Source organism: Fistularia commersonii, chromosome 18, assembly GCF_037954325.1.
Source record: "Fistularia commersonii isolate RoL2024-O1a breed Wild chromosome 18, RoL_Fcom_v1.0, whole genome shotgun sequence".
NCBI lineage: Eukaryota > Metazoa > Chordata > Actinopteri > Syngnathiformes > Fistulariidae > Fistularia > Fistularia commersonii.
This window is the reverse complement of record NC_141301.1, coordinates 580,001-606,969: the sequence shown is the minus strand read 5'-3', so window position 1 is coordinate 606,969 and position 26,969 is coordinate 580,001. Positions and strand designations below refer to the sequence as shown.

General features: G+C 52.6%; 2 protein-coding genes across 8 annotated transcripts in view; one reads left to right on the top strand and one right to left on the bottom strand.

The window, feature by feature from the left end:
* The first annotated feature begins 327 nt into the window (after positions 1 to 327).
* LOC147224026 (unconventional myosin-VIIa-like) lies at positions 328 to 24,527 on the top strand. Of its 7 annotated transcripts, XM_086165028.1 has the most exons (50): positions 1,629 to 1,747; positions 5,699 to 5,812; positions 6,800 to 6,952; positions 7,228 to 7,245; positions 8,528 to 8,712; positions 8,986 to 9,107; positions 9,817 to 9,959; positions 10,697 to 10,810; positions 10,892 to 10,960; positions 11,031 to 11,115; positions 11,182 to 11,258; positions 11,346 to 11,465; positions 11,560 to 11,702; positions 11,888 to 12,098; positions 12,181 to 12,316; positions 12,389 to 12,495; positions 12,908 to 13,045; positions 13,881 to 14,039; positions 14,106 to 14,198; positions 14,705 to 14,799; positions 14,963 to 15,047; positions 15,124 to 15,342; positions 15,430 to 15,537; positions 15,614 to 15,823; positions 15,902 to 16,105; positions 16,182 to 16,358; positions 16,437 to 16,526; positions 16,600 to 16,727; positions 16,828 to 16,954; positions 17,040 to 17,159; positions 17,332 to 17,505; positions 17,768 to 17,995; positions 18,070 to 18,237; positions 18,315 to 18,432; positions 19,057 to 19,183; positions 19,269 to 19,438; positions 19,511 to 19,701; positions 20,017 to 20,141; positions 20,463 to 20,620; positions 20,874 to 21,027; positions 21,190 to 21,345; positions 21,468 to 21,573; positions 21,650 to 21,763; positions 21,964 to 22,051; positions 22,143 to 22,249; positions 22,323 to 22,508; positions 22,607 to 22,723; positions 22,802 to 22,885; positions 22,960 to 23,079; positions 23,151 to 24,527. In XM_086165028.1, the coding sequence occupies exons 1-50, from the start codon at positions 1,646 to 1,648 to the stop codon at positions 23,238 to 23,240; spliced, it is 6,633 nt and encodes a 2,210-aa protein (XP_086021154.1). In that variant the 5' UTR covers positions 1,629 to 1,645; the 3' UTR covers positions 23,241 to 24,527. The 7 variants fall into 7 exon arrangements, with proteins under 7 accessions (XP_086021157.1, XP_086021155.1, XP_086021156.1 ...); XM_086165031.1 differs by lacking the exons at positions 1,629 to 1,747; positions 7,228 to 7,245 and adding an exon at positions 328 to 386; XM_086165029.1 differs by lacking the exon at positions 1,629 to 1,747 and adding an exon at positions 328 to 386 and having other exon boundaries at positions 13,881 to 14,198.
* A 963-nt stretch (positions 24,528 to 25,490) lies between these two features.
* Positions 25,491 to 26,969, bottom strand: part of gdpd4a (glycerophosphodiester phosphodiesterase domain containing 4a) — a 12,524-nt gene continuing 11,045 nt past the window's right edge. The window contains exon 17 of the mRNA XM_086165050.1: positions 25,491 to 26,859. Within this exon, the coding sequence (XP_086021176.1) occupies positions 26,762 to 26,859 (98 nt within the window). The 3' untranslated portion in view covers positions 25,491 to 26,761. The remainder of the gene's footprint in view (positions 26,860 to 26,969) is intronic.

Here is a 26,969-nt window from a genome sequence, read left to right as displayed (position 1 = left end):
AGCAATGTTTGAACTTTACAAAAACAAATAAAATACATGAATATAATAGTAAGAGACCCACCATATTACGGCAGTTATATTTACTGAACAATGCAATTATTTCTGTTAACTGTAATGAGCCAGTGTTTTTCTGAACTTTTCAAGGCTTTTAGACTATTAAAGTCGCATACAAAAGATCAGAGATGTAAAACCTTGAGGGTTCTGTGTTTAAAGGTGTGTGTGTGTGTGTGTGTGGGTGTGTGTGTGTGTGTGTTTCAGGTTAAATCCACATCTGAGTTAGGGTTGTAATGACACTCCTGTGACAGTTCTCCATGTCTCACAGGGTTGACGGGTGACTGATGTCCTCAGAGGAGGACGAGCGCTAAACCATGGTCATTCTGCAGCAGGTGAGAGGACACACACACACACACACACACACACACACACACACACACTCCTCATCTCGATGTGAAGAAACTTCCATGTAACTTTGTGGATTGTGGTGAAAATATGGGGGTTATTATGGAGGTTTGCAAAGTGTTGGCAATATTTTATAAGGTCATCTCCAAGCTGCCTGTGGAGTCTCCATGTTCTTCCCGTGTCTGCATGGGGTTCCTCACGGTCCAGAGACATGGAGGTGCATTGGAAGCCCTGAAGGGTTGGATGTCTCTGTAAGTGGACCTGTGATCATTCAGGTCAACCAAACCATCCACCTACAAAGTGCAGGAGAAGTGGAGAAAAAATTGAACTGTGTTACATCCACATTTTCACAGTTACATTCTGAAACATCAGGACAAGTGGTTTCAAGCCTCATGTGGGTTCACTTTGTGACAGCGGCCTTATTTTTGCATCACCATTAAAACCATTGAAGGCAGAGTGGGGAGCCTCCAGGGTCAAAGGTCAAAACAGTACCTGTGGATTTGTGACATTCACCTTCACAGCTGTGATTGATTGACAGGTGTCACTTTTACTCCAAAAACAAGTTGATGACGGTCAGAGGAAAAACTCAGGTGTGGGATAACACTCCCTGTTTGGTCAGGAAATTAAAGGGTTAAAAAGCATTCAAACACTTTTATTATGTGTGTGTGTGTGTGTGTGTGTGTGTCCCAGCGAAGGGACAGCTCTCATTAAGGACTCATTAGTCTGAATCCTCTTTTGTGTTTGGCTCATTCCCGACTACAATTGTTTATGTGTGTGTATATATACATGTGTGTGTGTGTGTGTGTGTGTGTGTGTGTGAGGGCGGCTTGTCGGCCTTGTAAAAAGGCGGTTAATGCGCAGCTGAGCCCGTCAGGCTTTCTGACACACTAATCGGCTCTGACGGCGCCCCCTGCTTTGAAGGACGAGCCAATAAAACAACAACACACTCTCTCTCACACACGCTCACACACTCACACGCACACACACACACACCACACGGTCACCGCTCCCACAGTCAGAAGCTCATTCTGAACAGGAAGCAGCTTTTTCGTTTTGGACAAGTTAAAGACATTTCCAACTTTTCGCCCCCCTCTTCCTCAACGGAGGGCATCTTGCTTAGAACGGCAGGATGAAATGACGGAAGGGGCGGTCTGAAGGGGTCGGGGGTCAGGGGTCAGGGGTCAGGGGCAGGTGGGGGGTGAACCTGGAAGTGTGGACTCTCTGAAAAGTTCGGATCCTAACCGGCATGGAAACAGGAAAGACAAGCAGGAGGGGATCTGATTGGCCGCTGGAGGGCTGGGACCCTAACGTCCGCCGTCTGAGCCACAAATACGGGACCCTCATCAAGGTAGTGTGTGTGTGTGTGTGTGTGTGTGTGTGTGTGTGTGTGTGTGTGTGTGTGTGTGTGTGTCTTTGTGTGTGCGTGTGTGTGTGTGTGTTTGTGTGTGTCGTGTCTCGTGTCCACCCCGGTACACTGTATTCAGGTGATTTCTATTTGCTGTTAAAGAAATAAGAAGTAAAGTAACGGGACAGCACAAAAATAGTAGTCCATCAAATCACACACATACACTCACCCACACACACACACACACACACACACACACACACACACAGTGTTTAGCTGTGGTTAAATGTGTCATCAGTTAAACAAAGCATGAGCTTCAGTTGAACTCCATCCCCATATCCTTCCACCTCCGGCGCCTCTGAGCTGGACTTTTGCGTTCCCTTCTTGTATTTCGACGGCTCTGATCGATTGATCGATTGATAGGCTGACCGACAAAGCGACTCAGCGAGGCAAAGAGAAGAGGCTCGGTCCAATTAACCCTCGGCAGTATCTCATCCCCGACCTTTCGCTGTGACGCCTCCATCTAAATGCTAATGTGATGAACCTGCTCGGGCCGCTCCCCTGCACCGCCCGCCCCGGCCAGCAGGGGGCGCCGCTGCACCTGGTCCTCCAGTAGAACAGGGCACACACACACACACACACACACACACACACACGTCCATTTGGTCATTTCTGTTTCTGCTGTTAGACGGTGTCCTTCTGACAGGTCGCTATGGTAACCGAGTGATTGACACGGGCCGGAGGCCCGTCAGCCGGTAGATACCGATGATCGATTATTGATCTTGATAAGAGTGAAAAAATGCGGTCGCCGACGCAACGCGATTTGTCCTGTTGCTACGGCGACATGTGATCAGACACTGAGCTGGCGGTAAGAAAACACCTGGATCAATTATTCAAACACACACACACATACACACTCCCAGGAACACACACACACAGATATGCAAAGGCACACACACAACACACAGACATCAACAATACACACGTCACAGTCTAAGGCACACAATCATACATATACACAAATACATATACACAACACACCCACACACACATAACACACTCATAGCCACTCAGACACACAGACATATTCAAAGGTGCGAACACACACACACACACACACACACACACACACAATCAAAGACGCACAGACAAACATACATTACAAATACATACAAGAAACATACAGCCTAAACACACACACACAAATACACACACGACACACTCAAAGACACGCATACATATACAAATAGAAGCAACACACACGCACAAACACACACACACACATGACCCACATTCAAAGGCGCACATACACACACGCGAATATAAACACACACACACACACAGCCATACTCAAAGGCACACACACACACACACACACACACAGGTTATATTGATCTGTGGACGGTGTCTGGCCGATGGAAGTGGGTCATCCATCGATTGTCCTCGTGTGTGTGTGTGTGTGTGTGTGTGTGTGTGTGTGTGTGTGTGTGTCTCGGAGGGACGTGTCTATAACCTGGGTTGACCTTTCTAACCAACATCTCACAAACAAACATCTCGTCTGTTTGTTTCCATGGCGACTCGTCTGCAGACCCGTGGAGTGTGGTTGTTCTGTGCTGGACCAGATCCTTCAGGAAGGATCCGTACATATTATTTTGTCCCGAACCTCGGTTGGTTTCAGGATTGACGCTCCTCACCTTCACAAGATCTGATGATGTCACCTTCATCTTCTGGCCTGAAGAGGTCTTCTTCTGGCATCAGGGTCTGAGCCGCTCCGTAATGAATGAGTTGAAATCAAGACAGCACAGATGGAGGGATGGCAGACGAGAAGAGAAGAAGGAGAAGGAGAAGGAGACGCTGAACAGATCCTCCTGCTTAATAATTCACCTGCCCTCCTGCTTTAGCTATCTCTGTGAGGACCGTCCTTCTGGACCATTCCCTCCTCCTGGAACCCTGTGGAGCTCTGAGGTTCAGGTCAGAGGTCAAGATCAGGTCAGGGTGAAGGTCTTCAGAAGGGTCATAGTATGAGTGTGTGTGTGTGTGTGTGTGTGTGTGTGTGTGTGTGTGTGTGTGTGTGTGTGTGTGTGTGTGTGTGTGAGGAATTGTCTGAGTGTGTGTTACCAGTATGTTGGTTTAATTAAGTAAACACTCCATCTGGCAAACTGATCCCCCTGAACATTACACCAAACACCTGTCACACACACACACACACACACACACATGCAAACATACACATACATACACACACACTCAATTTTTATCCAAAGTAAAAAAATAACGCTATAATTTTCCTCAATATAAACTCAAAGAGTGTGTGAGTTACATCACACTCTGAGACGTCACTGTGGCAATCACACACACACACACACACACACACACACACACACACACACACATCCCAGACCATCTGGTGCGGTTCTGCTCTGAAGGTCTGAACCTCTCGTGCTGCAGATGTGTGCTTTTTTTACGTCACCTTTGAGAAAAAGGCCTGGGATGTTCAAGCATCAGCCTGAAGGTCTGAAGCTCATCCCGTTTCTAAACATCTGGGCTTCAACCTGCTGGATCATCACAACCAGCAGCATCGTCCACGGTGGTCGCGGAGCCCGAGTCCAACCCCGTCCACCTCATCCTGGTGGATCACCTGGAAGAACCTGGATGAACCCATCCATCATGTCACTTCAGAGATCTTCTCCCCGGCGAGATGTTGGACTTCAGTTTGATCTCTGATCCATCTCCGGCGCAAGAAAGCTGTCGTCCGGATCGCATTCTGTGGAATTCACCTCCGGAAATCCAACACCGTGTGGTTGCCGGGGCGACGGGGGTTGTTGTGGGCTGGAATGACAGAGCGTGAGCTTCTCAGAAGGTAGGGTGACGGCCAGAAGGACAGCGACCTCATGCTGCTGCAGAACTCAACCTTCAGGAGACCCTGGACCAGCCTGGACAACCTGGACAACCTGGACCTTCCTGCACCGCTTTTAAACACTCAGCTACGGACCGGCCACAGGACGGGCTGATCGCTTCACACACACCACTGGGCATCTACCTAAGTGTGTGTGTGTGTGTGTGTGTGTGTGTGTGTGTGTGTGAGACAATGTACAAGCGTCGGGACTATGTGGATCTCTACGAGAAGGACCAGGCCAAGTGGGCTCTTCTCCGCAACGTCAACACTGCAACCAAACACACCACACTGCTGCCGGTACGGGGTGTGTGTGTGTGTGTGTGTGTGTGTGTGTGTGTGTGTGTGTGTGTGTGTGTGTGTGTGTGCGAGGTATTTGAGTCCATGTTATCTCTGTCTGGCCGAATGTGTCTGGCTGTTTAATGCAACATATTGATTTGATGACCTCCATCCGCCTGTGTGTGTGTGTGTGTGTGTGTGTGTGTGTGTGTGTAAGTGTGTGTGTACACGTCACTACGTGACATTGGTTTGTGCGGGTGATACAGGAAATATTGATCCAGTTGATCGCATCTCACACACACACACACACACACACACACACACACACACACACACACACACACACACACACACACACACACACACACACACACACTGTCAGCTACTGTGAGCGAGCACCTGTCACACCTTGTGAGCAGACCTTCTGTGGTTGGAGGTCAGGACCTGATGAAGGAGGTGCAGACCCCGGATCTCCTCGCTGGTGGTCCAGCTGTTCCTGGACCTCCAGGCTGATGCTCCTGATGTTCCCTGAGCTCCCGTCTGCGTTCCTCCACGGGCTTCATCTGCTCTGAATCGCTTCCTTCAGACCAGAAGCCAGGCAGGAGATGTCAAAGTCACCACCACGTTACAAACACCAGGACACCTTCAGCCCAATACTTAGATCTTCACTGTTCCTCGGTTCAGTCCATCTACCTGATCAGATCTTCACGTACTGTCGGTTGACGGTGAGAAGTCCTTCCTGCGTTCGATGGTGAGATCTTCCTCCTGTCGTCTCCCCGCAGGGCGACTACGTGTGGTTGGACCAGAAGAGCGGCCGGGAGTTTGAGGTCCCCATCGGCGCCGTGGTGAAGCTGTGTGACTCGGGGCAGATCCAGGTGGTGGACGATGAGGGGAACGTAAGTTCGGGCTCCCCCTGGTGGCAGGAATGTACGCTGAGCTTCGTGGACCTTCAGCTCCAACACAGCAAATGTGGAACAAGAAGTAAAGTAGTAAAACAAGGCACACATTTATCGTTTTGAGGAATTTTGGAAAAAATCAAAAGATATCAGAGATACAAATATATTTATAATTTAGGTTTTTTTTGGCCAATTATGTGGTACAGATGAGGAAGTCCAGAGGAGCAGAGAAGTATGTTCGACTGGTGCAGGACATGTATGCTTGCTGTGAGACACTGGTGAGGTGTGTTGCAGGTGTTACAGAGAAGTTTAAACACTTTGGGTCAACAGTCCAGAGCAGAGGAGAGGGTGGAAAAAGGAAGTGAAGAAACATGTTCAGGTGGAGAAACATGTCAGGGGTGATAAAAGAGTCCAAAATGGAAGGAGAGGTGGAGAAGACAGTGGTGAGACCAGGGATGCTGTGTGGTTTGGAGACAGTGGCATTGAGAAGAAGACAGGAGAGCTGGAGGTCACAGAGGTGAAGATGTTGAGGTTCTCTTTGGGAGTGACGGGGATGGAGAGGATCAGGAATGAGTCCTTCAAAGGGACAGTACATGTTAGATGTTTTGGAGAGAAGGTCAGAGATGCCCGACAGAGATGGTTTGGACATGGACAGAGAATACATTGGTAGAAGGATGCTGAGGTTGGAGCTGCCAGGCAGGAGGTCTAGAGGAAGACCAGACAGAAGAGTTATGGATGGAGTGAAGGAGGACATGAAGGTTGTTGGTGTGAGAGAGCATACAGAGTGTGGTGACCCCTGAAGGAGTAGCCCAAAGGAAATGAAGAAGGTGAAGCGGTTTCTTTTGGACAACCCATGTCCAAAAATGGACATGGTTACTTGACAAGGACAGAGTTTTCAGCTTCAATTAACCGAAATCAAATTCTCCAGTTTAAAATACCAGATTTCATCTCCTGAGTCCTTTGCCCTCCATGGGTTCCACTGTGCAGGAACACTGGATCTCCCCCCAGAACGCCACCAACATCAAGCCCATGCACCCCACCTCCATCCACGGCGTGGAGGACATGATCCGCCTGGGGGACCTGAACGAGGCCGGCATCCTCCGCAACCTGCTGATCAGATACCGCGAGAAGCTCATCTACGTGAGTTTGGCTTCAGAAACCGAGTCTTACGCAGAGGTGACGGTGTCGTCTGCAAACGGACGCAACTTGGCTTCGTGCACTTATTTAGCTTCTCTATTTTATAACTGGTAACCTCCAGGAAATATCCCTGCTCCTGTCCAGGCAATGTTCATGTTCTCAGATGCCCTGGAGTGGGTCCTTCACTCTAAGCTTTACTCTCTGGGATCTTCAGATGTTCTTCTCTTCTCCCATTTCCTGCTTCTCTCTTCTCTGTCCCGTCCACGTTACCTGTGAAGACTAACTGTGGCGGAAGGGTGAGTGGTCTCCTCCTGGTCCACCAGGACGACAAGACGCCTTTCTTTAACCCTCGATCTCCTGCACGCCCCCCACTCCACCCACTCCACCACCTGAGAACTGCATGCCTGCAAGCATACGACTCCGTCAAGAGACTGGCTACAGTTCCCTTCACATTCATTTCCCTTCATATTTATGTAAATGGAGGTCATTTCTTGTTGGATATTTGCTGATGACCTTCTGATCTCTAGCAAGACCAGGGAGCAGGTGGAGGAACATCTAGAAAGGTGGCGGTATGCCCTTGAAAGGAGAGGAATGAAGGTAGAGAGACAGAATATGGGTGGGGATGAGAGGAGCAGTGAGGCTACAGGGAGTGGAGATCATGAAGGTGGAGGAGTTCAAGCACTTAGGACTGGAGGAAAGTGTCAGGGATGATAAAAGAATATCATTCCCAATGAAAGGAAAGGTGGAGAAGACAGCGGTGAGACCAGGGATGCTGATTGGTTGGGAGACAATTGAAGAGAAGCAGAGAAGACAGGAGGCAGAGCTGGAGGTGGCAGAGATGAAGATGCTGAGGTTCTCTTTGGGAGCGACCAGGATGGAGAGGATCGGGAAGGAGTCCATCAGAGGGACGACACATGGGAGATGTTTTTCGAGAAAAAGGCAGAGATGCTGAAGTGAGATGGTTGGGTCATGTATGAGGAGGGGATGGTGAATACATGGGTAGACGGAAGCTGAGGAGGTCTAGAGGAAGACCAGAGAGAAGACTTATGGATGGAGTTAGAAAGGACATGAAGGTTGTTGGTGCAAAAGTGAAGGATCCAGAGAACAGGGTGAGATGGAGGAGGTGGATTTGCAGTGGTGAACCCTGAAGGGAGCAGTCCAGAGGAGAAGAAGAAGAAGAAGAAGGTAACATCTTGTAGATGCTTATGGCAAATTATTCTTTTGTGATTTTTGGCACCAATCAGCGCTCAGAGGCTTCATGCGTCCATCTCCACCGCTGCATGGATGTTGCATGGATGTTCCAGCATCGGCTCTTTGAATGTCCCCATGTCCTCGGGGTTCTGGTCTGAGATGGTCAGATAACACACTTTCTCAGATCATGGGTGGAAGAGGGTGGTGAGCAGGTGGTGAACAAAACCAGACGCATGTTTTCCAGTCACCTCCTGAAAGGTTGGTTTGGTCAACATGGCCGCTGAGTGACTCCTGGTTGACCTGCGACGTCCTCACCGTCATACCTCCACTGCTGAGCTACCAGACTCTTTCCGTCCCCAGCCTTGACCTCTTGACCTCCTACCCCAGACCTACACGGGCTCCATCCTGGTGGCCATCAACCCCTATCAGCTGCTCCCCATCTACACGGCCGACCAGATCCGCCTCTACACCAACAAGAAGATCGGGGAGATGCCGCCGCACATCTTCGCCATCGCAGACAACTGCTATTTCAACATGCAGAGGAACAACCGGGACCAGTGCTGCATCATCAGGTACCGTCCACTCAGGTGGGACCAGATCCACCGATCACCTCCAGTGAAGGTCAGTGAGATGAGCGGGCAGAACATTTTGAGAAGATAGTCCTCGCTTCCAGAGGATGAGCTGCTGAAGAATTTACTGATTGGACGAGATCGATCGAAGCCCCATTTGGAGCACGTGTTGGAGGTTCTAAGAAGATGAACCACAATGATGCCCATCGTATTAACCGTTGTCTTTTTCAAACACGACGGTTGGCCTTCAGAATGACTCTGTGTGTGATGTCACAGCGGGGAGTCCGGAGCCGGAAAGACCGAGAGCACCAAACTGATCCTTCAGTTCCTGGCGGCCATCAGTGGTCAGCACTCCTGGATCGAGCAGCAGGTCTTGGAGGCCAATCCCATCCTGGAGGGTAAGAACACGGCAGCATCCCACGGGACAAAGCTCCACACGGCTGGACCCGACAGGACTTGACAGGAAAGTCCGGGACCTGACATGACCCAACGGGTCCCAAAAGGACTTGACGGGTTCCGACGGTACAGTACAGGATCCAACAGGATCCGAAAAGTCCCGACAGGACTTGATGGGACCCGACAAGACAGCTGAGTACTCCGCAGGACACAACAGGTCCTGACAGGACAGAGCTAGAATGGGAAGTAAAGACCCAACTAGACAGTACCGGACCCAACAGGGCCGTAAGGGATCCGAAAGGACCTAACAGTTCTCGACAGGACTTGACATGACCCAACATGAAGGTAAAGGATCTGACAGGACCTGAATAAATCTGACAGGTCCTTGCAGGACTTGACTGAACCCGTTTGGACAGTACAGGACCCGACAGGACTTGACTGAACCCGACTGGACGTGACATGGCAATATCGTGTTGAAAAATTCTAACCAACGTCAGGAGAAGAATGGGAGCATGGTGATGTTGCTTCCATGTGTTGCTACCATGAGTTGCTACCACATCAGACCGTGTCAGTCCGTGTCATCGGAGCAACGAGAACCTGGAAGTCAGATCCTTTGTGACGATGGCGGACGGATCGTCGATCATCACTGATCAGATCATTGATCAGTGTGTGTGTGTGTGTGTGTGTGTGTGTGTGTCTTGCGTCCTCCAGCCTTCGGAAACGCAAAGACCATCCGCAATGACAACTCCTCTCGCTTCGGCAAGTACATCGACATCCACTTCAACAAGAGGGGCGCCATCGAGGGCGCCAAGATCGAGCAGTACCTGCTGGAGAAGTCCAGGGTCTGCCGGCAGGTACACACACACACGCACACACACACACACACACACACACACACACACACACACACACGTGTGCGCGAGCACTGATATTGGAGTATCCTGTATCAGTATGTCCTTGATTTTGGAGTATTTTGTGTAATAGTACCTCCTTGATGTTGGAGTAGTTTGTCATGTAATTCAAAGGTTATGTAGGTTCTAATGAGTATGGAGGTTACCTTCTCATCTCCTTGACCTTCTCATATCCTTGACCTTCACATGTCCTTGACCTTCACATCTCCTTGACCTTCTCATCTCCTTGACCTTCACATATCCTTGACCTTCCCATCTCCTTGACCTTCTCATCTCCTTGACCTTCAGATCTCCTTGACCTTCTCGTCTCCTTGATCTTCTCATCTCCTTGATCTTGGAGCATTTTATAGAAGTACTTCCTTCTGGAGTATTTTCTGGCAGTACTCCCTTGATATTGTAGTGGTTTATGATTGTATTCCCTACATGATGGATGGTTACCCATGTCTGATGGTTATGGAGGTGACCCTCCTAGATCCTTCCTTGATATTTTATGGGAGTATTTCCTAGTAGTACGTTCTTAATACTGTAGTATTTTCTGGCAGTACTCCCTTGATATTGCAGTAGTTTGTCAGTGTAATGGGTAACCAATGGATCCAGGTCATCCTCATCGTCTTCATCTTTCTTCTTCTGGAAGGATCAGTTGGTATCCGAGTCCTTCCTCCGTATGTTGTACCCCGCAGGCCCACGACGAGAGGAACTACCACATCTTCTACTGCATGCTGAAGGGCATGACGGCCGAGGACAAGAAGAGACTGGGTCTCAGCAAGGCCACGGACTACACCTACCTCACCATGGTGAGTCTCCTGACCTTTGACCTTTGACCTCTGACGCCCGTCCCCCGCCGCTCGGTGAAACCGGGTTCTGCTGGTCCGCAGGGCAGGTGCACGCTGTGCGACGGCCGCGACGACATGAAGGAGTACTCCAACATCCGCTCGGCCATGAAGGTAGGGCCGGCCCGCAGGGGGCGCCGGAGAGCCGGGACCGCCGGGTCTGACGCCGCTCCTCTATCCGCAGGTTCTCATGTTCACCGACAAGGAGAACTGGGAGATCTCCAAGCTGCTGGCCTCCATCCTCCACATGGGGAACCTGACCTACGAAGGTGAGGGAGCTCGAGGCGCGTTCTCCTGAAACGTCCCGTCTGACGCCGTCACCTTTGACCCTGCAGCTCGAACCTACGACAACCTGGACGCCTGCGAGGTGGTCTGCAGCCCTCACCTGAGCACCGCCGCCATCCTGCTGGAGGTCACACACACACACACACACACACACACACACACAGGTTTGTAGAAGCTTCAGAAATCCCTGAAAGCCATGTGTGTGTGTGTGCAGGTGGACGTGAAGGACCTGATGAACTGCCTGACCAGTCGAACCCTGATCACCCGAGGAGAGACCGTGTCCACGCCGCTCAGCGTGGACCAGGCTCTCGACGTCAGGGACGCCTTCGTCAAGGTGCTCCGGAACCTTCTCCACGTCCGTCCGCCGGGTCTGAGCACACTCAGCTAACACGTCACCTGTGTGTGTGTGTGTGTGTGTGTGTGTGCAGGGGATCTACGGCCGTATGTTCGTGTGGATCGTGGAGAAGATCAACGCCGCCATCTACAAGCCCCCGTCCTCGCAGACCAAAGCCGTCAGGCGCTCCATCGGACTCCTGGACATCTTCGGCTTCGAGAACTTCACCGTCAACAGGTGCGGGTCGGTGGTCCACAGGTCCGCAAGCCGGAAGGTCCATCTGAGGAGAGAAAGGAGCCGGGATCATGGTCCCGATCCGGAAGGTCTCGGAGGACCTCCTGAGCCCGGCCAGATGTTCCCCTGTGGAAGCTCCGTCCATGGATCACCCCTCTCTTCCTCCTTCTCCTCCTCTGGCTCCTCAGCTTCGAGCAGCTGTGCATCAACTTCGCCAACGAGAACCTGCAGCAGTTCTTCGTGCGTCACGTCTTCAAGCTGGAGCAGGAGGAGTACAACCTGGAGAACATCAACTGGCAGCACATCGAGTTCACCGACAACCAGGACGCCCTGGACATGATCGCCATCAAGCCCATGAACATCATCTCGCTCATCGACGAGGAGAGCAGGTTCCCCAAGGTGGGGACGCCCCGGAACCCGACCCGGGAAGCCTCGCGGACCTTCTGGAGTGTGAACCTTCTGGTTCCTTGTGGTTCCTCAGGGCACGGACGGCACCATGCTGAACAAGCTGAACTTCCAGCACAAGCTCAACACCAACTACATCCCTCCCAAGAACAACTACGAGACCCAGTTCGGGATCCAGCACTTCGCAGGCGTGGTCTTCTACGAGACCAGAGGTGGAGCCGCCGACGCTCGCCGGCGTCCCGGTGTCCGCCCGCCGTCGCCTTCACGCCTACGTTCCTCCGCAGGGTTCCTGGAGAAGAACCGGGACACGCTGTACGGCGACATCATCCAGCTGGTTCACTCTTCCAAGAACAAGTTCATCAAGCAGATCTTCCAGGCCGACGTCGCCATGGTAACACTCGCCGCCGTACCGTTTCGTTTCTCCCGCGGGGGGTTCGGCGTGGAGGAGAAGGTCCCGAAAGATCTCAGCGGGTGACGTGTTCCTTCTCCGGCGTGTCTTCTCCTTTGCATGTCTCCGTCTCCTGCATGTCCTCGTCCTCGCGCAGTTTCTGTGCGGCTTTTCTCCCGCTAGCTCGCTCGGCCCGCTCGCCGGCCTCCTGCCCGAGGTAGGACGCTGACCTTCTCCAACCTGCAGGAGATCCAGGCGTGTCCTCCTGATTCACGCTCGTCACAAACAACCACGTGCCTCCTGGTTCTCCACCCTCTTCAACCCTTTCTCCACAGGAAGGAGGGCTTCCACTCACCGCACTGTGTGTGTGTGTGTGTGTGTGTGTGTGTGTGTGTGTGTGTGTGTGTGTGTGCAGGGGGCGGAGACCAGGAAGCGTTCCCCCACGCTCAGCAGTCAGTTCAAGAGATCTCTGGAGCTGCTCATGAGGACGCTGAGTGTGTGTCAGCCGTTCTTCGTGCGCTGCATCAAACCCAACGAGTACAAGAAGCCCATGGTGAGTGTGGACTCTGCAGCACCTTCTGGAGCTCTGGAGAACATCTGCAGGAGCAAAATGAGTTGGCGGCTCAAAGGTCAGGCTGATACGTGGAGACGTTTTTGAAAAGCCGGTCTCACCTCGGCGGAACTGCTACGTAGCTCCGTTAGCCGCTACGTCCGACTGAGATGGGCTGAAACGCTATTAATCCAGGTTTGTTATCCGTTTCTAGATAATTGACTTTATAAAAATCAAATATTGTATAAATAATAATTATCCATGATAAAAGAGAGCACAGAGAGATAAATACAGTGGTTTTATTCACCTTGAAGATGCCGGGGAGGTTTTCATCTGCTGCGCCATCCTGGCCGCACACTCCATGCTAATGCTATGCTAAATGCTAATCGCTAGACTTTATGTCTAAACCTCATTGGTGGACGGAGTGAAGCCCCTCCTCCTTCTGAAACCATCGAACCGTCTCCGACCAGCTTTGAGCGCCTCTTCCGACGCCTCGTCCGTCCACGTTCTCTCTAAGCTAGCGAGCTAGCGCCGCGTCCCACCGTCCGTCACGGCCAGCGGCGGCCATGTTGGCGCCAAACGCTCATCCCGCTGCTCCTCGCCCACACGTGGGCTCCACCACAGAGCAGAACATCCACAACACTTCAGATCTCCAAGATCTCCTCGGCCGACGCCCTCACAGGTCCAGGTTCCTCTGTCGCTGGAAACCAGAAGATCGATGGTGGATCAACTGGAAGTCCAACCTGCCGGCACGGGAGGAGTCCTGCACGTCTGATGGATGTCACACACACACACACACACACACACACACACACACCTTATGTTTGTGTGTCTGCAGTTGTTTGACCGGGAGCTGTGTGTGCGTCAGCTGCGTTACTCCGGTATGATGGAGACCATCCGGATCCGCCGCGCCGGCTACCCCATCCGCTACACCTTCGTGGAGTTTGTGGACCGCTACCGGGTCCTGATGCCCGGGGTCAAACCCGCCTACAAGCAGGTAGGGATCTCCTGGTTCCAGCGGGACCCGTCCCCGCCGGGTCTGAACCTTCTCCGGTTCCTTCAGGAGGACCTGAGGGGAACCTGCCAGAGGATCGCAGAGGCGGTTCTGGGGCGCGACGACGACTGGCAGATGGGAAAGACCAAGATCTTCCTCAAGGTTCGTCACGCCTTCAACGGGGGTTCCACTCAGTGAGACCACCGGCTCCTCCAGGACCTCCATCGCCCCTGAAGAACCCCGTTTCCTGCCGGGGTTGAAGCGCATGATTGGCTCCAGCCCACAGGAAGCGAAGGGAGCGGCGGCGGCGGCGTTGCTCGGCAACGGGGGATGTTCCCGGGGGTCAAAGGTCACGGGTTGAGTCCTCTCTGTTTCCAGAGAAGCAATGAAAACTCAGGAAGCAGAGCAGGAAGTAGAAAGAGGGAACACTCTTTCCTGACAGGAAGCAGGGAGGGTGTGGGGGGTATATTAACACACACACACACACACACACACACACACACACACACACACACAGACGGTTTGTTTTGCAGAAACCTCATCTGCTGATGCTGATGCTCCGTGTGGCAGAGTTAGCAGAGTTAGCAGAGTTAGCAGAGTTAGCAGAGTTAGCAGAGTTAGCAGAGTTAGCGCGCTAGCCGAGGCCTTCTGACGCGTCTCTCCTTCAGGACCATCACGACATGCTGCTGGAGATCGAGAGAGACAAGGCCATCACCGACAAGGTCATCCTCATCCAGAAGGTGGTCCGGGGCTTCAAGGACAGGTGGGCCTTCCTTCCATCTCCAGATTAGATGATGCTACATGGGCTTCTGCTCCCTCCTGGTGCTTTGGGGGATTTCTTTGTCTCCCTCACGGACATGACCTCCATGCTACTCCTCCTCCTTGGAGATCCAGGAAGTCATCTCTTCTTCCCCTCTGCTCGTCAGATCCAACTTCCTGAGGATGAGGAAGTCGGCCGTGTTGATCCAGAAGTCCTGGCGAGGGTATCAGTGCAGGAAGAACTACGGCGCCGTGAGTGTAACCTCCCCCCCCCGTTGTCAGGAGATGGTACGGTCCGACACGTCACATGACCGGCTTCCCCCTCCAGATGCGGGCCGGGTTCTCGCGCCTCCAGGCGCTGGTCCGGTCCAGGAAGCTGTGCGCCTCCTACCACGTGGCCCGCCGAAGAATCACGGGCTTCCAGGGCCGCTGCCGAGGCTTCCTGGTGCGCCGCGCCTTCAGACACCGGCTGTGGGCCGTCATCACCATCCAGGCCGCCGCCCGCGGCTTGCTAGCACGCCGCCTCTACGCCCGCCTGAAGGGGGAGGTAAGAAACATCGGCGGTTCTTCTCCACGGCGTCGGAACCTTCTGGAAGTTATGAGCCGATTGGACGTCTCGCCCCCTTCTTGCCAGTACCGCCGCCGGCTGGAGGCCGAGAAGATGCGTCTGGCCGAAGAGGCCAAGCTGAGGAACCAGATGTCGGCGAAGAGGGCGAAGGCGGAGGCGGAGCGCAAGCACCAGGTGGGCGCGGGGGAACGTCACGGTGGAGGAAAACATCTGGAGAGCTTCTAGACGACCCCTGCTCGGGTTCCTCCAGGAGCGTCTGGCCCAGCTGGCCAAGGAGGACGCCGAGCGCCAGAAGAGGGAGAAGGAGGAGGCGCGCAAGAAGAAGGAGATGGTGGAGCAGATGGAGAAGGCCCGCCACGAGCCCGTCAACGACTCCGACATGGTGGACAAGATGTTCGGCTTCCTGGGGACGAGCGGCTCCCTGCCGGGGCGCGAGGGCCAGCCTCCCGCCGGCTTCGAGGTCGGCTCCTCCTCCGACGCCGCCGTTCCGACGCCGCCGAATGGGATCTCAGGGATCTTCTGGCCCCTCCTCCCGTAGGACCTGGAGCGGGGCCACCGGGACCTGGAGCAGGAGGACCTGGACGAGGCGCTCCCGCTGCCGGACGACGACGAGGACGACCTGTCCGAGTACAAGTTCGCCAAGTTCTCCGCCACCTACTTCCAGGGCGCCAGCACACACACCTACGTCAGGAGGCCCCTCAAGCAACCGCTGCTCTTCCACGACGACGAGGGCGACCAGCTGGTGGGCCGCCTCAAACTTCTGACCTCCGACCTCCGGCCAGACCGACGGATGTTCACGTCTCCTGTCCGCCCCGCAGGCGGCGCTGGCGGTCTGGATCACGGTGCTGAGGTTCATGGGGGACCTGCCGGAGCCCAAGTACCACACGGCCATCAGCGACGGCAGCGAGAAGATCCCCGTCATGACCAAGATCTACGAGACGCTCGGCAAGAAGACCTACAAGAGGGAGCTGCAGGCGCTGCAGGCCGACGGCGAGGTCAGAGGTCGCGCCGGGGTCGCCGCGGGGGGGCGGCGTTCGCTCGGCGCGCTTAAGGTGTCCGACCGCCGTCCGCAGGCGCCGCCGGGCGACGGCCACCGCAGGAGCAGCGTCCGACACAAGCTGGTGTCCCTCACCCTGAAGAAGAAGTCCAAGATCACCGAGGAGGTGAGTCACGTGACCCGCGCCCCGCTTCCTGTCCGCGGCGGCGAGGAGGGGCGTGACGGATCCACGCTTTCAGGTCACCAAGCGGCTCAACGATGGCGAGTACGGTCTCCATGGCAACAGCATGCTGGAGGACCGGCCCACGTCCAACCTGGAGAAGCTTCACTTCATCATCGGCAACGGCATCCTGAGGCCGACGCTGAGGTACACACACACGCACACACACACGCACACACACAAAACATCATTGCCTTGTGTCTGCGTGTGTGTGTGTGTGTGTGTGTGTGTGTGTGTGTGTGTGAAGGGATGAGATCTACTGCCAGATCTGCAAGCAGCTCAGCCAGAACCCGTCCAAAAGTTCTCACGCCCGCGGATGGATCCTCATCTCCCTGTGCGTCGGATGCTTCGCCCCGTCCGACAAGTTTGTCAAGGTCGGGACGCCGCGCACAAACACACACACACACACACACACCAGTGATGTGTGTGTTCTCCTAAACTGCTTGTGTGTGTGTGCAGTACCTGAGGAACTTCATCCACAGTGGACCCCCAGGCTACGCCCCCTACTGCGAGGAGAGGCTGAGGAGGACCTTTGCCAACGGAACCAGGACACAACCTCCATCCTGGCTGGAGCTGCAGGTCCACACACACACACACACACACACACACACACACACACTCATAACTCCATCTGCTCATGTATCTCGTTAAAACTCGCTCCGAACTCGGATCTGGGCTCAAGGCCGAGCGTCCGCGAGCCACGGCTCGGATCTCTGAGAGGTTCCTCTTGTCTTCTTGTGGAACATCTCAGGCCACCAAGTCCAAGAAGCCCATCATGCTGCCGGTGACCTTCATGGACGGAACCACCAAGACGCTGCTGACGGACTCGGCCACCACGGCCCGGGAGCTGACGGACGCCCTGTCGGAGAAGGTCAACCTCCGGGACAAGTTCGGCTTCTCGCTCTACATCGCCCTCTTCGACAAGGTGAGGACGCCTTTGGATCCCAGAAGATCCACCCGCTCTCCTGGCCCGGCGTGGTCCACATGAGCGACCCCGACCTTCAGGCGCGGCGAGAACCGCCTCGACTCTGGGAGGACATTCGCAAGGGTTCAAGAGATCCCTTCCTGGTAGAGAAGGAGGCGAGGTCTCCCGTGAGCTCCTCAGGAGCGACCGAGGTCCAGGAGTCCAAGCGAGCCCGGCAGAGGAGCTTCCGGCAGACATGTGACCGGCGTCCGTCCCCCCGCAGGTGTCCTCTCTGGGCAGCGGCAGCGACCACGTGATGGACGCCGTGTCCCAGTGCGAGCAGTACGCCAAGGAGCAGGGCGCCCAGGAGCGCAACGCCCCCTGGAGGCTGTTCTTCAGGAAGGAGATCTTCGCCCCCTGGCACTGTCCGGCCGAGGACGCCGTGGCCACCGGCCTCATCTACCAGCAGACGGTCCGCGGGGTGAAGTTCGGGGAGTACCGCTGCGACCGGGTGAGGACCTCCTCCGGAGCTTCCGCTCCAGCGTCTCCACGGCGACGCCCGTCCACGTTCCGGTCCCCCCGCAGGAGGAGCTGGCGGAGCTGGCGTCCCAGCAGTACTACGTGGACTATGGCGCGGAGATCCTGCAGGAGCGTCTGCTCAGCCTGGTCCCGTCCTACGTGCCCGACCGCGAGCTCAGCAGCTCCAGGACGGCGGAGAAGTGGGCGCAGCTCATCATGGCCGCCCACAAGAAGGTGGGGGTCCGGGAGATGTTCCGCGGTTGCCACGTGAGGAGCCGAGGTCAGAGTGGTCTTCTCCGTCCCCCCCGCAGGGCGTCTACACCCAGAAGAGGCTGGACCCCCAGAAGGTGAAGGAGGAGGTCGTGGACTTCGCCCGGCACAAGTGGCCCCTGCTCTTCTCACGCTTCTACGAAGCCTTCAAGTTCTCAGGTGACGCCGGACGTCTCCTCAGTCTCCTAATCTCTGGATTAGAAGCAGCAGAAGAAAGCTCAGATGTTCACCATTCGGTCATGTCGCTGTAATCCTTCAGAGTATAATCTCTGACAATCTGACACGAGAATCCTCTGATCTGACGACAAAACCCTTTAAACCCATGATAAAATCCGATAATCTGACATCGGAATCCAATAATCTGATGATAAAATCAATAATCTGACATCGGAATCCAATAAATCTGACAACAAATTCCCATAATCTGACAAAAAAATCCTCTAATCTGACATCAGAATTCAATAAATCTGATGATAAAATCAATAATCTGACAAAATCCTGTCACCCGATGTTAAAATTCTCTAATCTGACAAAAAAATCCTCTAATCTGATATCAGAATCGTCTAATCTGATGATAAAATCCTGTAATCTGATGATAAAATCCTCTAATCTGATACCAAAATCCTCTAATCTGATACCAAAATCCTCTAATCTGATACCAAAATCCTATAAAGCGACATTGAAAATCCTAAAATCTGACAACGGAATCCCAATCTGAGTCCTATAGTAACTGCATTGATACGGTATCGTTCTGGAAGCTCAATCCCACGAGGTCTCCTTCAGGTCCCAACCTTCCGAAGAACGACCTGATCGTGGCGGTGAACTGGACGGGCGTGTACTTCGTGGACGAGCAGGAGCAGGTCCTGCTAGAACTTTCCTTCCCGGAGATCACCGCCGTCTCCAGCAGCAGGTGAGCCCGCCGGTAATCCGCCGCCGCGCCCCGGGTTCAGGCCGGAGCCCCCCGGAGGTCGGAGGTCATCTGGCGGTGGTTTCAGGGGCGGGAAGCTGCAGGGCCAGAGCTTCACGCTGGCGACCATCAGAGGGGACGAGTTCACCTTCACCTCCAACAACGCCGAGGACATCCGGGACCTGGTGGTCACCTTCCTGGAGGGGCTCCGCAGGAGGTCCAAGTTCGTGGTGTCCCTGCAGGACAACCCCAACCCCGGTAGGTCCTCCCGGAGAAGAACCTCCTCCTCCCGGACCTCGGGGCGCTGAATCCGATCCCCGTGTTTGTCAGCCGGCGACCAGTCCACCTTCCTCAGCTTCCTGAAGGGAGACCTCATCCTGCTGGACCAGGACAGCGGGGAGCAGGTCCTCACCTCGGGCTGGGCCCACGGCGTCAACGAGAGGACCAATCAGAGAGGAGACTTCCCCGCCGACTGCGTCTACGTGCTGCCCACCATGACCAGGCCGCAGCAGGAGGTCGTGGTGAGGAACCCCTTCAGACCCGTGGGATGGGACCCTCCTCCCGGGGTCCAAGGAACGTTCACGGGACTGTTATGAGAAAATAATCCCTCTTTTTTTATCTCATTGGAAAAAACTTTTATTCGAAAATTTTTATCCTCTCATAATAATAATAATAATAGTAATTTGGTATTTGAGGGTGTAATTCCCTCTTTGACCTCTAGATGGCGGTATTGTGCCGCTGCCCCAGCACAAGTCTTTCTTCTCACCATCTCCACACAGGAGATTGTTACCATGGAAACAGTTCACAACTAATGATTGTTGCCCGCCGGTCACCAGGCGCTGGTAACCATGACGCCCGACCAGCGGCAGGAGTCGGTCCGGGTGTCGCAGCTCGTCCTGCCGGAGACGGACGGCAGGGTCAAACCCTACACGCTGGAGGAGTTCTCATACGACCACTTCAGGTCACACACACACACACACACACACACACACACACACACACACACACACACACACACACACACACGTCCAATAACTTGCAGATGTTTTCTGCAAAATCAGGTCCATCTTTTACAGCTATTATTTTTTCCATAATTATTATCATTATGAAAATGGCTAAATTAAAGATAACTGTTTTTTTTTTTAATATTTCTGTCTTTTTTGCATGCAGTTCTTCCACATTCTTTAGTTTGGTTTAAGGTGTTGTTTGAGCTGGCTGTGGAATCATGTGTGAGTGTGTGTGTGTGTGTGTGTGTGTGTGTGTGTGTGTGTGTGTGTTCCAGGCCGCCACCCAAACACACCTTGAGCAGGGTGATGGTCACCAAGAACCGTGGGAAGGACAAGCTGTGGAGCTGCACCAGGGAGCCGCTCAAGCAGCCGCTGCTGAAGAAGGTGGCCGGCCACGAGGACCTGGCTCAGGAGGCCTGCCTGGCCTTCGTCGATATCCTTCCTTGGACCTTCTGCTCCCGCCGGGAGGACCGGGGTAATGGTAGCGTCCGGGCGGATCTTCTCCAGAATCCGGACAGGGTGTAGCTACGTGCTAACGGGGCGCTGATGTCCATGCTAGTGAGGAGCAGGTTTAGCCTTGAAAAGATGGAGATGTCTGAGCGGTGAGCGGAGTGAAGGAAGGTGGAGAACCTCAGGGGACGGGCAGGACGTGGAAGTGACCCGCTTTGGTCCTTAACCTCTCGCACCCATGATGAAGTACATGAGCGACTACCCGTCCAGACGGACGCGCTCCGTCAACGAGCTGACCGACCAGATCTTCGAAGGCGCCCTGAAGGCGGAGCCTCTGAAGGACGAGATCTTCTGCCAGATCATCAAGCAGCTCACGGACAACCACGTCAAGTGAGGGGAGGAGATCGACCTTCCAGGAGGCCGGAGGAGACTCACAGAACGGACATAACATTTTAACATGCAGTTACAATACTAACTATACATCACATAACACGCGTGTGTGTGTGTGTGTGTGTGTGTGTGTGTGTGTGTGTGTGTGTGTTGCGTGTGCAGGTACAGCGAGGAGAAGGGCTGGGAGCTGCTGTGGTTGTGCACGGGCCTCTTCGCCCCCAGCAACGTCCTGCTGCCTCACGTCCAGAGGTTCCTGCAGGCCTGCAGAGCAAACCCACTGGCTGCTGACTGCATGCACAGGATGCACAAGGCTCTGCGGTGACACACACACACACACACACACACACACACACACACACACACACACTCACCTTCTCTAACCCCGGGAGTCCACGGGTTGTCATCGTGCTGCCTGTCTGTCCTTGTTGCCGTGGTAACAGGAACGGGTCCAGGAAGTACCCCCCCCACCTGGTGGAGGTGGAGGCCATCCAGCACAAGACCACGCAGATCTTCCACAAGGTCTACTTCCCCGACGACACGGACGAGGTAGGACTTCATGCGCCTCCTTCTCCTCCAGGAGGACATCCAGGAGAACCTGACCTGAGTGTGTGTGTGTGTGCAGGCCTTCGAGGTGGAGTCCAGCACCAGAGCCAAGGACTTCTGTCAGAACATCTCCACCCGGCTGCTGCTCAAGTCCCCCGAGGGCTTCAGCCTCTTCGTCAAGATCTCCGACAAGGTCAGAGGTCACCGAGTAATCAGTAATCAGATTACAGTTACTCTCCATTCATGTTGTGTAAAATGGAGCAGCGCCTGGAAAACACAATGGAATGAATTAGAATGTGTCTGTATGTGTGTGTGATGTTGTGTGTGTGTGTGTGTGTGTGTGTGTGTGTGTGTGTGTGTGTGTGTGTGTGTGTGTGTGTGTGTGTGTGCCAGGTGATCAGCGTCCCTGAAGGAGACTTCTTCTTCGACTTTGTCCGCCATCTGACCGACTGGATCAGGAAGTCTCGGCCGGCCAAAGAAGGTGGGTTCCTCCTGCCGCCACGTGCACCCACGTGCACCCACGTGCACCCATGTGCGGGTGGTGAAGGTCCTCTTTGGCTCCGCCTCCGCAGGGCCGGTTCCGTCCCTCACCTACCAGGTGTTCTTCATGAAGAAGCTCTGGACCTCCACGGTTCCAGGGAAGGACTCCTTCGCCGACTCCATCTTCCACTACTACCAGGTGGGTCTCCGTCCCGGAGCTCCCGGCCTTCCGTCTTCTCCCCGGGGCTGGACGTCCTCTTCTGTCCCGGCAGGAGCTGCCCAAGTATCTCCGGGGGTACCACAAGTGCTCCAGAGACGACGTCTTCCAGCTGGCGGCCCTCATCTACCGCGTGAAGTTCGAGGACGACAAGTCCCACTTCCCCTCCATCCCCAAGATGCTGCGGGAGCTGGTTCCTCAGGACCTCCTCCGACAGATGTCCCCCGACGACTGGAAGAGGGTGAGGCCGCCGTGGACCATCCCATCCCACGGGGTCACCGGGTCTGGACTGACCGGAGTGTGTGTGTGTGTGTGTGTGTGTGTGTGTGTGTGTGTCAGTCCGTGGTGGCCTACTTCAACAAGCAGGCTGGTAAGTCCAGGGAGGAAGCCAAGCTGATGTTCCTGAAAATCATCTACAAATGGCCCACGTTTGGCTCCGCCTTCTTTGAAGTGAAGGTACACACACACACACACACACACACACACACACACACGCACACACACACACTCTCTGAGGTCTCCTCGTGTCCACAGCAAACCACGGAGCCCAACTACCCCGAGATCCTGCTCATCGCCATCAACAAACATGGCGTCAGTCTGATCGACCCCAAGAGCAAGGTGAGCCTCGCCGCCCCCTGACCTTCTGACCTCCTGGCCTCCTGACCTCTAAGCTCCGCCCCCCTTCCCCGCAGGACATCCTGACCACCCACCCCTTCACCAAGATCTCCAACTGGAGCAGCGGGAACACCTACTTCCACATCACCATCGGGAACCTGGTGCGAGGGAGCAAACTGCTGTGCGAGACGTCTCTGGTGGGTGTTCCTCCGCGCACCTTCTGGAGGACCTTCGCCGCGACCTTCACTGTGCTCTTGTGCGCGCGCAGGGCTACAAGATGGACGACCTGCTGACCTCGTACATCAGCCAGATGTTGACGGCCATGAACAAGCAGCGCTCCGGCCGCGGCGGCAAGTGAACGTCTTACTGGCGGGAGGCGGCCGAGCTGCTCCGCCTCCTGCGTCCGGTCGGCCGGCCCTGCAGCTGGGGGCGGAGCTTCGCCGCCCAGCTGTGGAGGATGAGCCGCACGCCCTCCGCCGGCTCCGAGGGGTCGGAGGTCGGCGGGGAGACCTCGGACGCCGATGACGACGACCCCGGAGAAGGACCCAGTCACCGTTACCCGGACGAGGACGAGCCGTCCAGCGAGGACGACTACCTCTGAGGACAGAAGATCCGCCCGCCTCTCCCTGCGGATGCATGTCCGGGCAAAGGGCGACACCCCGAAACCCTCATACACCCGCCGTTGTTTGTCCCCCCCCTTTAGCATGTCCGCCTGTTAGCATGTTAGCTTGTCCAAAGGGCTTTTTTTTTTTTTTTGCCTCATTCATAAAATTCCTCACGGCCTCGTTTCCAGAAAGAAACCTGCTCCCAGTCACGTGTTTGTTCACTCTCACCGCTAGCATGCAGTTAGCTCGCCGCTACGCTAACGCCGGGCTCGGAACCGGGCTCGTCCGACGAGCCGAGACGTCCCGCTGATCGTCTGTCCAACGAAGATAATCAAGGGATAATCGATCATTCTAAATAGAATTCACGTTCATTCCGGGACCGGGACCTGGTCTCCTGCCAGCAGGACCTCCAGGACCTCCAGGACCTCCAGGAGCCTTCAGAGATGAATGAATGCTGTTCGAGGACGTGCAATCACTGATTCATCTTGAAAGTAGATATGAACAAATATTTCCTCCAAATAAGTTGAAATAATAAAGAATAGCTTGCAATAGAAGGGAGGAAATAAACTCATGTTAAGTTTGGAATAAAGTCAGGAGTAAATTAAAATAAGTTCATAAATAGATCAAATTAAACTGAAAACAATATTTTGACCCCGAAAAAAATGACATAAAAATCCTTTCAATGAAAAATGAAATGAAAATAGATGAAGAAGAAATGAAAGATTTTCTTTGCACAAACCAACAGACTCACAGGCTCAGACAGGAGACGTTGCAGAAGCGAGCTTTCATTCATCGCCGTACAAACAAAGATGGTGTCGCTTCCTGTTTGGCTCCAGGTGAGTTCAGCTTCCAGGAGGCCCTCAGGGTCCAGAACAGAAGAATATATCATGAGACCAAGAAAACAACCACCTGTGGAAAATGTATACATTAAAGGTTCAAAAATTACAACCGTATAAATGAAAAATGGATGAACTAAACATATATAAATATTTAAAAAAAACATAAAATGTATAAATCAAAGATTTCTTTAAAATATATGTTATGAGCAAACATATGGAAATCAATCTAATGAAATGTATCAAGATTCAAACATTGAAAATGTATAAATCTAAGATACTTGAAATAAGCATGTATATATTAAAGGATATATCCAAAAATTATGATCAATTTTAAAATAGATGCAAGACCTGTAAGATATATAAATTGATCATTTAAAGATATATGAAGAGAAAATGTGTAAAATAAAAAAATATAAATTGAAGATGTGTGAAAATAAGGTTTCATAGGCAAATGAACAAAAGATTGACATACTAAAGAATAAACACATTTGAAAAAAAAATCACATTAAAAAAGCATACATTTACGATGAAGTGCAGATGAAACATTTACAAAATAAAGATTTATGAACCACAATGTCATAAATTAAACAGTTTCACACTAACTAGATATAAAAAGACACAACTTAAAAATACATAATTATATTTACAAATTTAAAAAATATAAATTAAAGATTTACTATCAAAAAAGATAAACCCTGAATTTATTAAACAATTTAGAAATATATAAAGATCTACAAATTCCCAATGTTTTTTAAATTGTATAAACTTTCACTCAACATTTTTAAACTCAAAATGTATAAATTAATGACTAAGTGATCACTAGTGCATCATTTGTAATGTATAAACTAGAGCTTTATAAATATAAAATGTACAAATCAAAATAAAACTTAGAAAAATTGTTTTCTAATAAAAAAGACTTCATAATAAAATGTAATTAATAGTAAGAGGAAACATGGTAAACGTTTACATAAAATTGACAGGTCTAAAAAGTATAGATATATAAACTGAACATTTTTAAAATAAAGACGTATCAATTAAAGATTTTTCTTCAATATTACAAATGACCTGAAATGGTTTTGTAAAAATCTGAATGAGATTAATTCACAGGAGGAGGCGGTTCTTCTTCCCCTTTCATGAAACAGCAGTGACTCTTCAGACTCGTCGTTTATTTCTCAATGATTTCTCCACAAACACGCAAAAATAACTTTTTAACATCAAGTTTCAAACATCTCAGCGATGAAAACATGAACGTAAGCAGCTCCACTTCCGGGTTCTGCGAGGGGGGGGGACGGAAGCCGAGGAGGGACAAACATCACGGCTCCGCGTTCGGCGGTTAGCTCACACCTAACAGCGATAACTCGCGGCTAAAAGCTCCCGGCTAAAATCTCTGAAACGCATATTTATTCACACGATCGATTCCAGCAGTTGGTAAGTTTTGGCAAGAGCAAACAAGTAAGAAACATCGGCGTGTTAGACGCACACGGATTAGCTCGATGATGCAAACGGACAGTGGCTAGCATCGCATCGCCGCCTCACTTCCGGGTTCACAATCGTTCTGTCGGTCCGCGGTGAGTTCAAGTTCTCAGTCCGGGTCGGAAACTCCAGCTTCTCCCGCCCGGCTTACATTCAAGGTCCGTCTCCCGCCGTGCGGGTCCCGGGCGGCTCGCCGGGCCTCCTGGCGGCCGGAAACGGAAGTTCAAGTAGGCACGGTCGAGCTGTCTCCATGGCAACATTGAAGTCCACATGAAGTCAAACTCGGAACTACATTTCCCATCGTCCTCCTCCTCCACGTTAGCATCGGCACGGGGACGGACGGAGGCCCCGGCCGGACAGACGGCGTCCCCTCGGCCCCGGGGTCAGATGTTCCCGTGGAAACACCCATTATTAAGCAGAACGAGTGAGGGGATGAGAAGATCTGGATCTTCAGCGAGTCCACCACAGAGGAGCCTCCAGGACCATCTACAACTCTAAGCGGTCATTATTAACATCTATTAAGGGTTTAGAGACTATTAACATAGTCTTATTAACATCTAATGAAGCTGGTCTTCTCCTGTGCAGCCGTCACGCTCCTGCTGATGTTGGAGAAGCGACGCTTTCTGCTGCAATGTGAAGATCCAGAACATCTTCTGGAGCCTTTTTTTTTTTTTCAAATAATTGACTCCAGCTTATTGATCACTAATTCATGCTTTTAAAAGCTATTAGATAGTTCAACTATTTTCAAATGAATGATAAAAAATCCAAATGAATCACAACATTATAAAAAAATAGTGTTAAATGAGTTATGAAATGTCCTTTTTTTTAAAATTGATAATTATTTGAATTATATTATTTGGAAATTAATTTTAAAAAATGGAATAAAAATTGCATCATTTTCACTGTATTTTCATAATCATTTAAAAATGGGAAACTATATTTGGTGTTTCATGGGGGGGGGGTCACTCCTCTGAGATGGTGGGCAGGTGGGGGGGGCACGGCGACCCCTGCAGGTCGGGGCGGCCGCCGGCGCCGGAGATGGACCAGACGTCGCTCAGCTCTGCAGAGGTCAAAGGTCAAACAGTTGAGAGTTGACGTGGCATCAAGGTGTGTGTGTGTGTGTGTGTGTGTGTGTGTGTGTGTGCCATGCACGTTTGAGGCGGCAGCAGG

Bases quoted from the DNA above. Each gene is read 5' to 3' on its own strand.
- LOC147224026 (XM_086165025.1), top strand. From the start codon at position 1,646: ATGGAAACAGGAAAGACAAGCAGGAGGGGATCTGATTGGCCGCTGGAG. The intron at 10,961-11,030 runs GTAGGGCCGGCC...CTCTATCCGCAG, and splicing joins ACATCCGCTCGGCCATGAAG to GTTCTCATGTTCACCGACAA. The intron at 12,099-12,180 runs GTGGGGACGCCC...GTGGTTCCTCAG, and splicing joins AGGAGAGCAGGTTCCCCAAG to GGCACGGACGGCACCATGCT.